Source organism: Apiospora aurea, assembly GCF_038362705.1.
Source record: "Apiospora aurea strain CBS 24483 chromosome Unknown utg000009l_segment0_segment0, whole genome shotgun sequence".
Lineage (NCBI taxonomy): Eukaryota > Fungi > Ascomycota > Sordariomycetes > Amphisphaeriales > Apiosporaceae > Apiospora > Apiospora aurea.
The window spans coordinates 2,130,585-2,145,695 of NW_027117396.1; the positions used below are offsets into that span (position 1 = coordinate 2,130,585).

Genomic DNA, 15,111 nt, shown 5'->3' on the forward strand with positions numbered 1-15,111 from the left:
AACCAAATTTGGGTACGATTTTCCACGAGGTGTAGATACGCACTTATATTATTACGGTTAGCCTACAAGCGCACCGATCACGGGTACCGTACGGAGTGTCGAAACTTACCCATCGCACGTATTAGAACATGCCCGCACTCTCAGCAGCGCAGCACACAAATGCCCACCACTACTACCCATCAGCCCATCCACTCCTTGCAATAACCCAAGCAAAATAATAAAACACCAGAACTTCGATGCCCTCTCAATATCTCGATCAGCGCCAATGGCGACAATGGAACCCCCATCGTCGCTTCTAGAAGGGCATTGGGCGCTAGCAGCAGATGGGGGTTGCATGTACTTGCTTGCATTGTACCTACCTCCTTAAACGACATAATCCTACCAAACCATCTTGCCGGCTGCAACGGTCCCGCCATGTAGGACAGACAGACAGACATGTGCACATAGTAGCCGGAATATTGCGACCGGTTCAATCAGATCCCTCTCCATGTCCTTGCCATTTCCGAACGGTACTGACTGATCAGAAGGAGGGCTGTATGTGGGCGTGATTTGCTCGGACTAGCTCCGGAAGCGACTCTCTGGCAGTCAGAAAGCCGTCTTGATGACGCCAGCTCGAACCGAGATTGACACGGAGAACGCAAGCGTGCCGTGTAGTGATGTTGTTGCCTTCCATCAGAATAGACTGGCTGATGATATTGATGAAAATCGCTTGTGTTGCTGCCCGTTGCCCTCCCTCTCATCTCCGGCCCTGCGACCTGGATTGAGTCGAGTTGGGCGGCTCGGGTAATAATCCCGTCAGATTAGCGTGCCCTCCCTCCCTCCAGCACACAAAGCCCAACCAAAAGCGCATGCATCCCATGTTCCATGCAATGCAATTGAGCGCAAATGCCATGGGAGCCAAGCCGCAGCACGACCCATCTCGTTTCTACAGCGCCTGCCTTTGCTCCCCGGACGATGTGCTGATCAACCCGCCCTGTCCAGAGGGCTGCAGAAATGGCAGGGCTGCAGGGGCATTATCCATGCTCCCCCTGTGCCGCCCTCGTCCCTCATCCTACCCCTTCGCATTGCTGTCACATTGTAATAAAGATGCTGGAACAGATATTAGGGTGTTAAAACTAGTATAGTAAAATATTGGTACCGAAGTAGATAATTTGACCCGGCACGGGGTCCATATGTATCAAATCATGCTCGCGGGAAGCTCATCTTGCGTGCATGCTTCCCAGCAGGGTCGGCGTGTCAACCTCTTTTCCAAGTCCAGTCGAACCACCATCCATCCGTACAGACCGGGGGTATGTGCTCCAAGGAGTGTCGCGGCAGCGTTCATCTCCATCCAATAACCACTTCATTCTAATAGTAACCCAATAAGGATAGCCGGAAAGTCGGCTGAATTCAAGAAGCGTATCGAAAAAGCTGCCCATGAAAGGGAGTGGTATCTTTAGAAAATGTCCTCAACGCCCAATGCTGTCAAAGCAAAAACGCCCACCCGTTGCGTCATCGTGTGCGATCCTTTGATATGCTCGCCCGAGCAAAATATAAATCGTTGCCGTATTGCGAGGTTTCCCTCCCACAAAAATGTCTATATGTCGTCGTGTCGTGACCACCGGGTATTAGAATGTAAGTCGTAGTTCGTAGCCTTGTGTCGTGCGTAGTACGCTGTGGGTCGACGACGTCTCGCCTTCGTCGGCGCTGTCGACGGCCATCTCCCACTCTCGTTTCGGCTGTGGGACGCTTGCTTCTACTTCAGCAACGCCCAGAACCATGTCTTGCCCCTCAGTCATTTCGCGAATAACATCGTCGTCAACTTCGATCGGCAATCCGCTGCCCAGGATATGGACGACGCGAACAACCTTGCTGGCATCCAACTCCCACTTCGCCGCAACCCGGGCAACGAACTCTTCCAGCGTCCTCTTCGAAAGGTATACCGCTCGGTGGAGCTTCTTCTGGTTGCCATTCGAAGCATCATTTCGTGCCACGTAGAAGCAAGCAACCGGCTTGACCTGTCGCTCCGGGGGTGCCTTGTAAGCAGGGTCCACTCCAAGCGCCTCGATCCAGCCGTTGAGGTTTCCGGATTGGTCGACCTTGCCGACCTTGGTGGGCTGGTCGGACATCCGTCTTCCGGGCGATCGAGACCCTGTCCCTTGGAAATCGTTCCATGCTGCAGGAGCCCCGGCAACAGAAGCTTGTGATTGGAGCGACATGGAGCTTGGGGAAGGCGACACAAGTAAGGAGTTGGCCGCCGAGCTTCTTCCGCTTCTGACCTGCCAGCTGTCCTTCGACTCAACCTTGGTAAGATCCGTCGGCTCCCCGGCAAGGCTCACCGGGTGGAGATCTGGGTCGTCCGTCTCCTCTCCGCGCAGGTAAAGGACACTGACGGGCCGCGTGCTGGTAAACATGTCCTGTAGTGTCTGAAGCTTGAAGTGAAGGTCTTCTTCGAGCGGTGGCCGACCGCCACCTCCGCCGCCTGCTGAGCTCGTCGAGGACATTGACCATGTTCGCTTGTGCTTCGGGGCCTTGCCTGGGCGTTGAGCGTCTTGCGCCTTTGCTTGGGATGCACCGCCACGCTTTCTCTTGCCGAAGTCCTTCATACCGCTTTCTGCCTGGGCAATTTGCTGCTTCATTTTATCAATGCTCTTCTTGACATGGGCAACATCGTTCGAAAGCTTCCGCTCCGCACCGTGGTCGCGGAAAAGCTTCACTTTGCAGAAGCAGATCTCCTTGTCGGCGTCAGATGTCGGCGAGGTTCCATCGGGAGCTAGCATCTCTGTCTTGGCGCAAAGACGGACGGGAATACCCTTCACACCCTTTGAGTGGCTGAAGTCGGTCGAGAGGAAGTTGAAACGAACAGCGACGTTGCATTCCGCGGTGCCATTAATGCCTGGTGTCCAGACGACAGAGAAACCGTCAAAGGATGCAGTGTCAAGCTCCACCCGGGTTCGCTTGTCGTCTCCCTCTGCCGGCTGGCCAGCCTCGACGTACTCTACTGCCTGCAGTTTGCCGCCGCGTTGGTGGGCTTCATTAGTGCCACGCCCCTCCTTCCAGAGGCTCCAGCAGACGCCGGGCTTCTGCCGCTGTCGCTCGTCTTCGAATGAAATGCGCACAAACGTCCTGTATCTCGTGCCCGGAACAATGGGAAGCGTGGAGGCGGTGTCCGCCACGGATAGCGAGTAAGCCTGGCCCTTGTTAAGGTACGTAACGGGAATCTCATCCGCATGTTTGATCATGGCGGTAGGAGCATTCAGAGTGGCGTGGAATCGGAATTTCTCGGCAGACGCCGGAAGCGCATGTGACATGGGCATGCCAAAGTGTCTCGGCTGGAAACCCATCATAGGCGGAGACTGGGAATGGAAGTTCGCATCCAAGGAGCCTATGCGCTCCTCCGGGTTGTCCGAATCAAGGGGAGATCCATCGTGGTCCATGGTCTCGTATCCTGTGTCCTGATGCACGAACGACGAGGGCGCAAACGAGGACTGTGCTGGCGCGGGCTGGATGAAGGGGTTGAACGGCTGGAACTGGTGCGGTTGGATGCCGTGGTGGAAGTGGCTCATGTCCATCATGGGCGCGGCACCCGAGTGGATGCCGGCTTCGCTTGTGGGCAAGGACAGCGGAGTCCCAAGGCCCATCCCCAGGCCGAGAGTAGGTGTATGCAGATCACCAGCCTGGGGATGGTAGATGGTGTTGGTACCACCCGGCGTCGGGGTATAATAGCCTGGCGGTTGGTTTGCGAAGGTAGCAAACGAGAACGAGTTGGGGTCTAGAAGCGACGGTGTGAAACGCCATTGTTCAGCGGTCGCCCGCGGAGTCGGGTCTTGATCTCGAAAGGCTTCATGTGCTAGAGCGTGGCTGTGAAGCGCGACTTGAAGTTAGTTTATGTAGAAATTGGGCGGAACACCAGCCCCAGGACCCAAGAGGGATAGAATCTGGACAGTTGAAAAAAGCAGCGTCGAAACATGAGACGACAGGTTCCAGCTCCGTTGTTGCGACATTTTCCCGCCTTTGGCGATTCATTTGTGCTGATTTTTGGAGCTCCAGAATCCCAAAGTGCATGCATGTGGTGTCGGCCGAAAACCCCAAGTCAAGTACCCCACGTCGCGCGCATCGTGGATGGTGCCTGCACCGCCTCACACAAAATGCGACAGCCATGGCAAAAACAACCACCACCCGCGCGACAACAAGCGCCTCTAGGAAGAAAATAGGGGAAAACAAAAAGAACATACCCGTCTACCACATGATGAAGGCCGCCTGGCAGTGTAGGGTGGTCGGCCGCGGTCGTGCCTTGCGCTGGCGCAGCAGTAGTCGTTGCCTGGCCTGGGACAGACACCTCTGGAAACTGCTGTCGGAAGTTGGCGAGAAGCTCATCGCCAGGCTTCTGTGAACTTGTTCTGTAGCACGCGCGGGAGAAGTCAGTACGCCCGTTGACCGAAATAAACAAAAGCAGGATCGCGCAGTTGGGAGCGACAGCATTTTGCGTTGGTGCATCGCAACTACAAAAAGAAGAGAGTTGCCTTTTCTGGGCCGGACCTTCCCCAAAGATTGGTGGTGGTGCCGGATCGCCAGGCTGTAGTTGTGGCTTGTGTGCGCCGTCCAAAGAGTCAAAATCAAAGCGATGAAATGGGATGCTCACCTTGATCGAAACATCTGGGGTGGGAATGCTATGCACTGTCTACGGACAGCGAAACCGAAGGGTCTTCAACAAAATAATAGCCAGTAGCTGTGCAAGTTGGTGACGATGCGGAAAGGTTTCAACCAGGTCCGAATAAATCCCTCCGTGGTAGGCAGCTGTAGGAGTTGATTAAGTTGTTGCTGAGCGCTGCAGGCTGGGCCAAGATGGGTGGGGGAGGGGGGAGATGGCGGCTGGCTGTAGAGTAGTAAGCGTGGTGGTGGTGGTGGTGGTGGTGGTAATAGTAATAGTAGTCGTTGTCGATGTCGTGGGAAAACGATTGTGGTGTCGAGGTTCGATGCGGCATAGACATATGGCTATGTATCCAAAAGACTAGTGATGCAAGCGAGAGACAGAGTGATGCCAGTGAGAACGGCACAGGTCGGCTTGCGTCAAGAGAGGAATGGATTATTAGAGTCCTCGAGGGAAAACAAGCGGTAAAACGACCAGAGCAAAAAGATTATATGAGTAGAGGGTAGGCAGTTAGGCAAAGGTGCTTAGATGAAGGGCCAATGTATATTAGCACACTAAGAGACCGCCGATGGGTTGGAGGGTGGGTACGCCGTACGCTCTTCACATAAGATGATACCAGCCGGGTGGGGAGCTACCTAGTCGAGCAGACACAGTCGCATGCCTCTTTTGTACTTGTAGGCAGCTGGGTAGGGAAGTACAGCAGAGCAGTTGAGTTGGGTAGTAAGTAGTATGGAGCAGCTGATGGGCGTGAGGAGCGTCTTCTGTCATCGCCGGTGGGCAATGTCGGTCGTAGCAAAGTAGCAGCGGCAGCAGCTTGACTTGACTTCATCCTTACTGGGGGTAGGGGGAGGGAGATGTAAGGATAAGGCCGGTAAGGTAAAGGTCAATGGAAGTAGAGTGGTATTGGGAGGTACATGTAGACAGGTACTTAGCAGAGAACCTAAGGGGGGTGGCTCTAGCAGGCCGGTGGGGGTGCTGTAGATGATTGACCAGAGCAGAAAGTACAGGGTTCATGTACACAGGTGAAGTCCAGCCGAAGAGGAGCTGCTAGGTATGTACGCGTCAATGGGGACGAGAACAGAAAGAGGAAGGGCAGAGTCGAGCGACAGAGGGCGAGACGGCGAGCGAGAGAGGGACAACGCTGAGGTGCGGCGCATGAGCTGGCGCAAAGCGTCGTTCTGGGTTCATGGGGTTCTAGATTCTAGTTCCCATGCTCTTCACCTTGGGCGTAGTACTAAATCAGGCCACAGTGATTGATTGCTTCCAGGCGTGCCATGTTCTACCATCCCATACCTACTACAGCGGGCTGGCAAGGCAGGCAGGGCCAGACAGACCGACACAATTGATCGATTGACCAATCCATAAAATTCATGCCATGCCCATCCCTCCATCCATCGCCGTCGGCCGGGGCGAGGAGATGTAATTGTCGTACAGTAGAACCGAACATTAAGGCCGGCCAGTAGTATTTGGTACAGTCGCGACAGATGGGCCTGGTCTTCCAGCGACCTCCTCTTGCTCCTCCTCCTCTCAGAGCGGAAGGTACTGGACTACAACATCGCTCAAGGCGCGGTACGTACCTCCCTCAAGTTCTCTTTTTCTTTTTTTCCTCTTTTTTCCCAATGATCCATCCATGCATTTGGGTCCCGACCAAGCGCGTGAGAGCGAGCTGGGCAGTCAGAGAGAGAACACTCGCAGACAGCACCAACCAGGTACGTACCGCGTTAGTACCTCGACCCTCTATTCCATCAATGGATCAAGTTAGACCCTCTTTCCCTGGCCCCCTGTCCACTGTCCTCCGAGAACAACATCCATTTCCGCTGAACTGGCCCCCCTCTTTCTGCATACTGGGTCTTCCGTCGTTTGTGGTGTGTGTGTGTGTGTGTGCGACATTTCTTGGCATTCTCGGCCTGCGAAACCAAAGTGCGTAGTCGCTGCCGATTTATGGGATCCAAACATCGAGGCGGTTTGATATAGCCTCTCTCGCTCGGCGTATTATTCTGCTTATTGTGCATTTCAGTGAATAGTGACAGGTGATATAACCCTAAGAGTGGGTGCGGCCGTCGGCTTCCTCATTTTCTGCCTCCGTGACTAGTCTGCCTGTCTTGGTCTTTATTGGTTTGCGCCGTCGGGAATACACACGTTGCGTTCATGCTATCTCCTACGCCCGCATCGTGATGAAATTGATAAGTCATCCATACACCTTGCGATGGCTGGCAACTGGATCTGTTGTAGCGGTACAGTCCACGTAGAAGGGCCAGAAGCACGGGCGAACCACCACCACCCCGCCAGCAAAGCAGCACAGCGACGACACCGATAGGTAAAAAGAGCGGTGCCCAGCGTCAAGCCATTCACCACGAAGGGACTAGCTGCTGGTCCTCTGATACCGAAGCGGTGCCGCCTAGCCGCAATATCAAGTGGTGAGCCCAGCAAAGCCCAGAGCGCAAGTGCGCCACCACCCAGCGGCCGACTTGGGTCACGCCAGGACATGCATGACTGTGGCGGCATCCGGCGCGCACTTAGGCTGCTCGATTCACTTGTTAGCCACAAATTTCACCACAGCCGACATTAGCATGCCTACATAGGGATTACTGTACATACAACATGCAGAAGCGATGGCGAATTTGCCATGCATGCGAATGAACGAATTGCTGCTTCATACCGTCAAATGTGTTTTGACTTATCCCCCTCCCCTCCCAACATCCCTGCTGCTCGGACGTTGAAGCCATAAAGAAGCCTGGGCCCGACGTCAAAAAGAAAGCGACTGGCCCAGGCAAGAAGGGGACGACTAGCTAGGACTCCCTGGAGAATCCCGCATAGTCGAGACGTCGGATCGAGCCGATCAGGGAGAGAGAGGGAGGGAGACGTGTGCTCTGCTCACCGCGACTTGCTGTTTGCAATGGGCCCTGTGCCATCACCAGCCTGGCGGCCGCAGATTATGTTTGGTGGCATCGACGTCATCCTCTCCTGCCTGGTAGCCACGAATAATGTGTCTGGCTAACACGGAATGGCAGCAACGTTATTGGATGCGGGCTCCTCGAATCGCCTTTCTGCTGCGTGGGCGGTTAACCCTCTCGCACTAGCACGGCACAGAACGGCGGGTTGACCCCTTTTGCTTTAGCAAAGCATGCATGCCATCACTAACCAGTAGCTCATCTACTACTCTACTGTAGCCATGTAGCGGCGTGCCCTTTTCCCCCTTTCGAAGGGGCCTGTTCACTTGCACCTTCTGCTCAGCCTCCCGAGCGGGAGGCCGTATTTGCTAGCCGACGAGGGTCGTTCATGACTCGCACCGTCGCATCACGGCAACCATTAAAACGGGCCGAGAAAAGAACATATTCCTTTCGTAGGCCGGCGTCAGTTCTGCGGATACATACTACACATGTATAAAAGTCCCATGCGGATGTTTGACTTGCTCGTCAGCAGCGACAGCATGCAATTCCCGGGGGCGTCCCTTGTCAGCGCTGAGGAGATTAGGCGAATCTGGGGTCAAGCTCGGCCATACCCAGCACCAAGAGCGGGCAAGCGGGCAGGGGGCTTGCCACCATCGTGAAATGTTGTGCCCTTCAGCCCGACGGACGTACTCCGAGCATGATCCCGGCGACGGCATTCTCCTCAAGGCTCGTCCATGTCTAGGTGTGAATTTTCTGAGGATCGCTACCGAGTTCAGAGGGTGTAAGCAGTCTTGCCTACGTCATAGGCGCGCCGCAGCTGCCATCTGAATCTCTTCCGTGGATACTGGGCCGAGTCACTTTATGCGGCGCTACGTGGGGATGTTTGCGTCGGGCCATGGCCTTTGCGAGGTTCTCCCCATTTGGAGCCCGACATGACCGGGTTCGGGTCAGCAGGCTGGTTTAAGATTGTGATGCATTCGATTCCATCATCGAGACTGGCCTCGCGGTGGCCTTTTTTGGTTATTGTCTTTTGCCAAGAGGACGCGACTAGCTCCATGCTCGTCGGGTTCGGGCTACAACCGTCGTGACTTCTCTGGCTGTCTGGGTCTCTGGGCGGGCGATGAGACTTTTTTAGTGGCCACTTAGCCTTACCGCCGTTGGAAGTGTCGGGCGATGTTAATCTCGCAGTGAGCCCGGCACGTGGATATAGCGTGTTCTTCTACGAGAAGTGTGCGGCGCGATGAATAAGACCGTTTGGGCTCGACCTGGCGATGAAATTGGAGTTGACCCTAGTAAGTTCCATTAGCTTGGCGGCGCGTGGGCGGCTGGTACATAAACATTGAACAGCGGGCGGCGAAGAGGGAAAAAACAGGGGGGCTAGGAGGCAGGGAGGCTCGCGACCGTTTTTTTGGACATGGTACCTCCAAGACGCGACACGGAACTACCCAGAGCAAGAGGAACACCGTGCCATGATGCCAAATTTGCCTATGGAAAAAATGCAAATGCTAGATCTCGTCCCGAGTGGCAGACACGAGATGTCGTTCAGATGAAGTTGGACCAAAAGAAGATCAATTCTGGGAGCCCAGAAGCTGATATGCACAGATCGGCTCTAGTGATGTCGACTTTGTTATTTTTATCTGCATCTCAGGTGAGTGATCGTTGATCATTCAGATCCAGCGATCTACCGCAACGTTGTGGCAGAAACACCAATCCAACCAAAAAGATCCTTCCAGGTTCCTGATCTAGGGCCTGTGTGGCTGGTGAAGAGACCATCGCCGATAGCAATCGTTACCCTACTTGCTTCAGCCACGCCGACAGTCAATCAATCAGCATTAACGGTCGCAAATGAATTGGACCGCGCAGCCGAGTCTGGTCGCGAAACACAATTAGCTCGTTGCGACCGCGCCAGGAACCCGACACCAATTGGGGAATTTGCCCGCTCACCATCGTCCTGAGGTCGGACGAGAAACATTCAATATCAATGCAGTCGTTATGGAAATCCTCCCAATATCCGACGGGGACCAATTAATAAACACATTTCCCCAAACCCGGCTGCCAGCCGATAATTCCAGCCTTTGCTAGCGGCGCCAGCGCCGGGGTGGGATATATCGGAAAACCCAGGCCCCAAACCGTTGCCGCGCATGATAGATGCACACGCGGACGGACTAACGGGTGTGTGGCGAGGGAAAGCGACAGTCGTTGCGACCGTGAGGACGGAAATTGTCGTCGCATTCCGCAAAACTCCCGAAATGATCGTCGAGTAGTGTTCTGTAGCTCGAGGCAAGCGCCCATGGAACCAACACGGCCCCGACAGAGACTGGATCCCTTTGGAGTAGTCGGTTGGATCGACTGCTGTGTGTGTATGCATGTGCAGACTCGGACTTATCAATGTTGCTACAGCCACGCAACTACCAAGTCCCCAGTACGGCTGAGCAAGGTGTCAATGCATCGCGCACCATTGACTGCCGAGTGCACCGCTCCCACTGCCGGCATACGTGACAAGAGCAAGACTCCTAGTTCGTGGTCGCTAATTGTTCGCACGTCTGGGGCGGACGGTAGAAGGGTTTCTGCAGAGGGGGCCATCCAGTCCAATCATTCCATAACTCGCAGATAGATTTGATCAGCACGATCGCCCAGCTTCTGAGAGGTCATAGCCGTGGCTATGCACCTCCTGTGCAATGTACCTTTTAGTTGTGCGACGATGGTGACCGCGTCCCTGTCTCTTACCAATAAACAAAGCCAAGAGAATACCCCCATCTGTGTCATACCGTCTGAAACCCAGCCAGGAATAATAAGCTTCCGATAATAGACCCGAGCAGACGGGTTGTCTGAGAAGAGACAGCTGCCCGTCATTCATTGCCTGGATACGTCATTTCGTGGTGATACGTCAATGGGAATGCAAGATACTGACTCGGTTGACGAGCATACCCCGTATCATGAAGCTTCAAGGTTGTTTCGTCGCATCGCGTCAAGACGAACGACACAGCCGCACACCCATGTACCGGACAAGGCTGGTCGTCGGCGTGCCGTACACACCCCCAACTGCATGAGGAGCTGTCGCAATCAAAATTCAAAGGCGGATACCAAGAAAAAAAATTGAACACAACTCCTCCTGCAGCGACAATCAGCGCGGAGAAGGGCGTCGTCGTCACATGAGACGAACGAGGAGCAAGGCTGGAAGATCGGCCCTCCTGCATTTTTTGTTACACCTATCAGATCCGAGGACGGGGTGGATTGGAACATGCACACGACACATATGGAGGAATAGCAACCAGACCCATGGCAGGCTGGCTTACACCGTAGGTACTTCGGCACTTCATCAACGGCACGAGAGTTCCGAATTGATTCTTCGTCGAGGTCGGAACAGGGGCATCAGAACAGCCAGACGAACGTGCAGAGCCCGGCTCTCGCGCACTCCCTTGTCGCAACCAGCAACCTCTGCACTCTGTCAATCGTACTCTCCACATGGGCGGAAATTTTCATCTGCGTGAGCAAGGACCCAGGCGCAAGCCATTTCTGCGAATACATGGAAGGCGGATGCTGTGTGCGCGCGAACGAAGTTCATTTCTGGACATCGCGGCTGTTGCCGGTGACTGTTTTTTGGATGCCTCCACCGCTTTGGTCGCATGATGTCATCCTGATGACTGTATGCACAGCGCCTATGGGTATCGCGAGTCAGGAATTGCAAAGATCGACAAATGCCCAGATACCTATGCAGTGCATCGTTGTTTAGGCATGGAGCTCGTCGACACGTCCAATGTGTGGGAATGCTGTCCAAGGTTGGACTTTTCTTTCTCTCTTTCTATTAATGGGACGCGGAAGAAGAAACAGCCACGGCCTTTCGAAGGCACAGATCATCTGCCGGCAATTCGCCTAGTCTGCCTAGCCTGTAGGCCGTTTGGCTGTCCAGGCTCCTCCGAGCCAGGCACCGCGCACTCTACAGGCCCTAGGCTGCTGCTGCCAGGCGGTGGCTGGGCTGGGAAAGAGCGCTGCAGCTGCTGGGTGCTGGTGACCTGTGTCCTGCACGATTTGGCGGGGTCACACTACGTGGCAGGCTGGCAACTGCAGTTCGCATTCGTCGGGGTCGACTTGAAACAAACGCCTACCACACCGTCACGTCCAATGGGAACGTCCTCACGACTCCCTAAGACTCCATGAGACCGGCAGGGACGTCTGAAACTGGCTGCACTAAAAGTCGGTCATGTGCGTGCATTCGTAATGCCACTACATCCTACGGATTGAGCGATCCGATGCAGCTGTTCGATTCGAGTTATCTAAGTATACATATCGATTGATTCAAAAGGGCCTTGGCTGATAAAGACACGCCGAATGAGGCTGCCACTGGTAGGTATTACATATCGGCCGATAAAACTGACACGTTTCCGGGGAGGCGGGCTTGTACCAGAGGTCTTGCTAGGTCTTACTCACAGACCCCCCGTACAGCGAGCGCGATTGTCAGATTGTCCCTTCTCAATACTACCCGAATCCACACGGGGGAGATTCAGCCATGGGTGTGCGCGGCGACGACTCCAGCAAATCGCCCGGTAAAAAGTACGGTCTGCTGTGTCCAATCTGCCCTGGGCCCAACTCTGCTCGCGAGTGCCTCGCCGTTGACTCGTCTTTCGTGCGCCGCCAGTCAGCACAGTATCGAGCCAACATGGCGTATCACTCGGAGGACCAACCTCTCACGGTCGAAATTTCTCGATATGCCGCCGCCCGGCTGGAGTCTGGACACACTGTCTGCCAAGGCTTTGCAATGCAACCTCTTAAGGCTGACCGGGACTACCTGCCAACTTTTTCCTTCAGCCGAAAAACTTTGGGGAGATCACGCCGAGTATGCCAGGCCACAATGCCACTTGAGATGGTAAGCAAGCCCCTTGAAAGATCTATGGGGACCGCTGCCCGCACCGCAGGTAGCATCTCACGCATCTTATTGCCTTCGTTAGTGCTGCGAAATCGCCGTTGGCCCCTCATTATCGGAGGGCCCAAGACGCGCGATGCCCCGAGATGGTCTATATTGCCCCTATGATAAGATATGCGCATGCCAAAGCCCGGCCACCTTTCGCCCCATCCATCGCATGTAGAGCCGAAAACGTCCAAGGGGACGCCAATCCGGTACGATTCGACTGAAAAGCAACGATCTGTGAAAGAGGTTTTATCGTCGTCCGCATCGTGGCAGGCAGGCCCTTCCCGGAAAGCTGGTTTTTCCTCCTGTTGTAAAACACCCAACCCACACACAGGGGCTGTCAATCTAGCAGAACCCACTTTGCGCGAGAGTCTGCACTCTGATGAGAGGGATGCAGTTTCGGAGAGCCATGGCTGCGCGACAGATCCCCTACAGTAGGGGGTTGTTTCTCGACTGCAACACTCCCATCTGAGCCTTACCTGTTCCTGAAAAAAGGTGACAGTGGCAGTGACAGCTGAGCCGGGGTCCCGTCGTCCCTGCAACATTCTTCGGTGATAGCCCCGTTCCCATTCACTTGCATCCGTCAATAACTGTTGTTGTTGTTGTCGTCGTCGTCGTCGTCGTCGTCTTCATCGCCCACCTGCCCCTGGTGCAACAACCGTGCACCGCATAGCTGGCCAATGACCGTTGCACTAATTGCCGCGAAAAACTTAGAGCGTAGCAGTCGGTCGGGCGCCCACTCCGGACTCCATCCCCAGTCGGGCTACTACTTGCGAAGTATTGGATACTTGCATCGCATGGTTGCATGGCGGAATCAGAAAAGGGCTTCCCTTCCAAGGCCAGGGCCAGGGCTTGCACCGGCCGCCAACCTTGTAGCTGACTGTTGTTTGTGGGGGGATGCTTTTATTCCCAGTTGCCCACGCGCCGATTTGTCGGATATCAGTGAACAAACAATATCATATCTGCTTACACACCCGGCAGCCCACATGACACTATCTCGGATTCATACCATGTCGGTGCCTTTATTGACCCATCTGCGTTACAATTGCGACGCTGTTTACTGTGACAGGAATAGTGAATATTGACAACCACTGACCAAGAGGCGTTTGCTGGCTGCATTGTTGATCGATGGGGCATGCAGCTCGCGCGCCGAGTCGACTAGAGGCTTTTGGGATGCACGAGCAAACTATCCACCATGCCGGCGTCTGCCGCTGCTGGGAGGGAGGCTTTCCTCAGCCGCAGCACGATCAGATCCCGCGTGTTTCTCTATCTGGACCTGCTCTTGGCAAATCTTCCTTCAATTCCATCCATCTTTGGTCGACGACGGGGTGGCCGCCCCCCTGCTGACGACGACTGGTACGATTTCCGGTCTAAACTTTGGTTTCCCGTCACCTTAATGTTTCAGGGCGGATCCGCGCGCTACGGATGGCAGGACCACCGCGCCGGCGCGTTTCCTTTGTCTCGACACACGGCCACCCCCTCCAACGCCGAGCCGACTCCTGAACTCCGTAGGCCAATATCGGCGTCCGCTGTTGCACATGATGGTATTGTCCTGTACATGGTCAGATTTGCCACTGGGGGTGGACTGTTTGTTGGACGCCGACGGTGAGCCTCTGCTCTGCACGCAGCGTTTGTTCGTGTTCGGAGGCTTCCATGTAGGATTGTCCCGGGAATTACATCATAATGCCACGATCAAGCACCAGCACAGCCTCTCCGGGCCGCCGATCACTGCCCTTTTCCATCGCCAAATCCGCTCCCGGGAACAACCAAGCCCAAAAGTCGATTGGCCCGCGCCGGAAATCTCAGGGTACCTCCCCCTCCCAAACGCAGAGAGAAGGGTCCAAGCATGAATCTATTGAATCTTCGTCCGTTCCCAACCCTGGCCGAAGCCCTTCTCGAAGCCGCCCTGGAAGCACCACATCCCGCATGCATTGCGACCCTGACGGCCGCTTGGCGAGTCAAGGAAAACAACAGCAGACGCCCATTCATTCTGGCTCTTCCCACTCCCCCAAGTCCGAACGTCGGCTCCGGTGCTGGCCGCACAGGGTCGGTGCAGGTTTGGCTTTCCCATCGCCATGCAAATATCTAGATTCGGAAAATAAAACCGAACAGGTGGCAGAGATCGGCGCCGCGCTACGCTGCGTGATCCAGGCAAAACAGGCACGCCCCAGATATTACGCAAGCTCTGATTGCTCACCACCACCCCAACTGACGTATGCACTCGCAGCAATTCCGTCAATTTTTATTTTTCTTGTTCCTATTCCGGTTCCCCATTCTCTCTTCTGCGCGCACGCGGGGGCATATGCAAGAGACGCACACACACCCCCCCCCAAACACATGCCTACCAAGTACGAGGCACCCCCATTTTCCATGTCGGCGAGTTGCCAGGGCCCTTAGGGATGTTGTTAGAGGACTTGCAGCAAGGACCCCTGAACCCTTATTACATATGTACACACGTACATTACATGGTGCACATAGTGACAATGCCTATTTCCACGCGCTGACTGGCCCGGGATGATCTCTGTCGGAGTGGCGATAATTGTGTTGCTAACTATAGCACTGCATATACTACCACGTCAATGCTGCCAATACAATACTACCACTCCCAATGCCCTGCCCCCCATGCCGTCGTCGCACCGAGTCACGCGCGCGCCGTCGCTGCTCTCTCTCTCTCACCTCACCAC

The 15,111-nt window shown here is 54.9% G+C and overlaps 3 protein-coding genes across 3 annotated transcripts; 2 read left to right on the forward strand and 1 right to left on the reverse strand.

Annotated features, from left to right (window-relative positions):
* Positions 1-1,607: 1,607 nt before the first annotated feature.
* On the reverse strand, positions 1,608-4,635 carry PG986_013774 (uncharacterized protein; the record flags this gene model as incomplete). The annotated part of the gene is made up of 3 exons (XM_066849996.1): positions 1,608-3,840; positions 4,215-4,481; positions 4,622-4,635. 3 exons carry the CDS (start codon positions 4,633-4,635, stop codon positions 1,608-1,610), a joined length of 2,514 nt encoding a protein of 837 aa, XP_066694139.1.
* A 7,393-nt stretch (positions 4,636-12,028) lies between these two features.
* PG986_013775 (uncharacterized protein) lies at positions 12,029-12,651 on the forward strand (the record flags this gene model as incomplete). The annotated part of the gene is made up of 2 exons (XM_066849997.1): positions 12,029-12,385; positions 12,439-12,651. 2 exons carry the CDS (start codon positions 12,029-12,031, stop codon positions 12,649-12,651), a joined length of 570 nt encoding a protein of 189 aa, XP_066694140.1.
* Positions 12,652-13,622: 971 nt separating this feature from the next.
* On the forward strand, positions 13,623-14,516 carry PG986_013776 (uncharacterized protein; the record flags this gene model as incomplete). Its single annotated transcript, XM_066849998.1, has 2 exons — positions 13,623-14,032; positions 14,234-14,516. The coding sequence occupies 2 exons, from the start codon at positions 13,623-13,625 to the stop codon at positions 14,514-14,516; spliced, it is 693 nt and encodes a 230-aa protein (XP_066694141.1).
* Between the last annotated feature and the right edge of the window lie 595 nt (positions 14,517-15,111).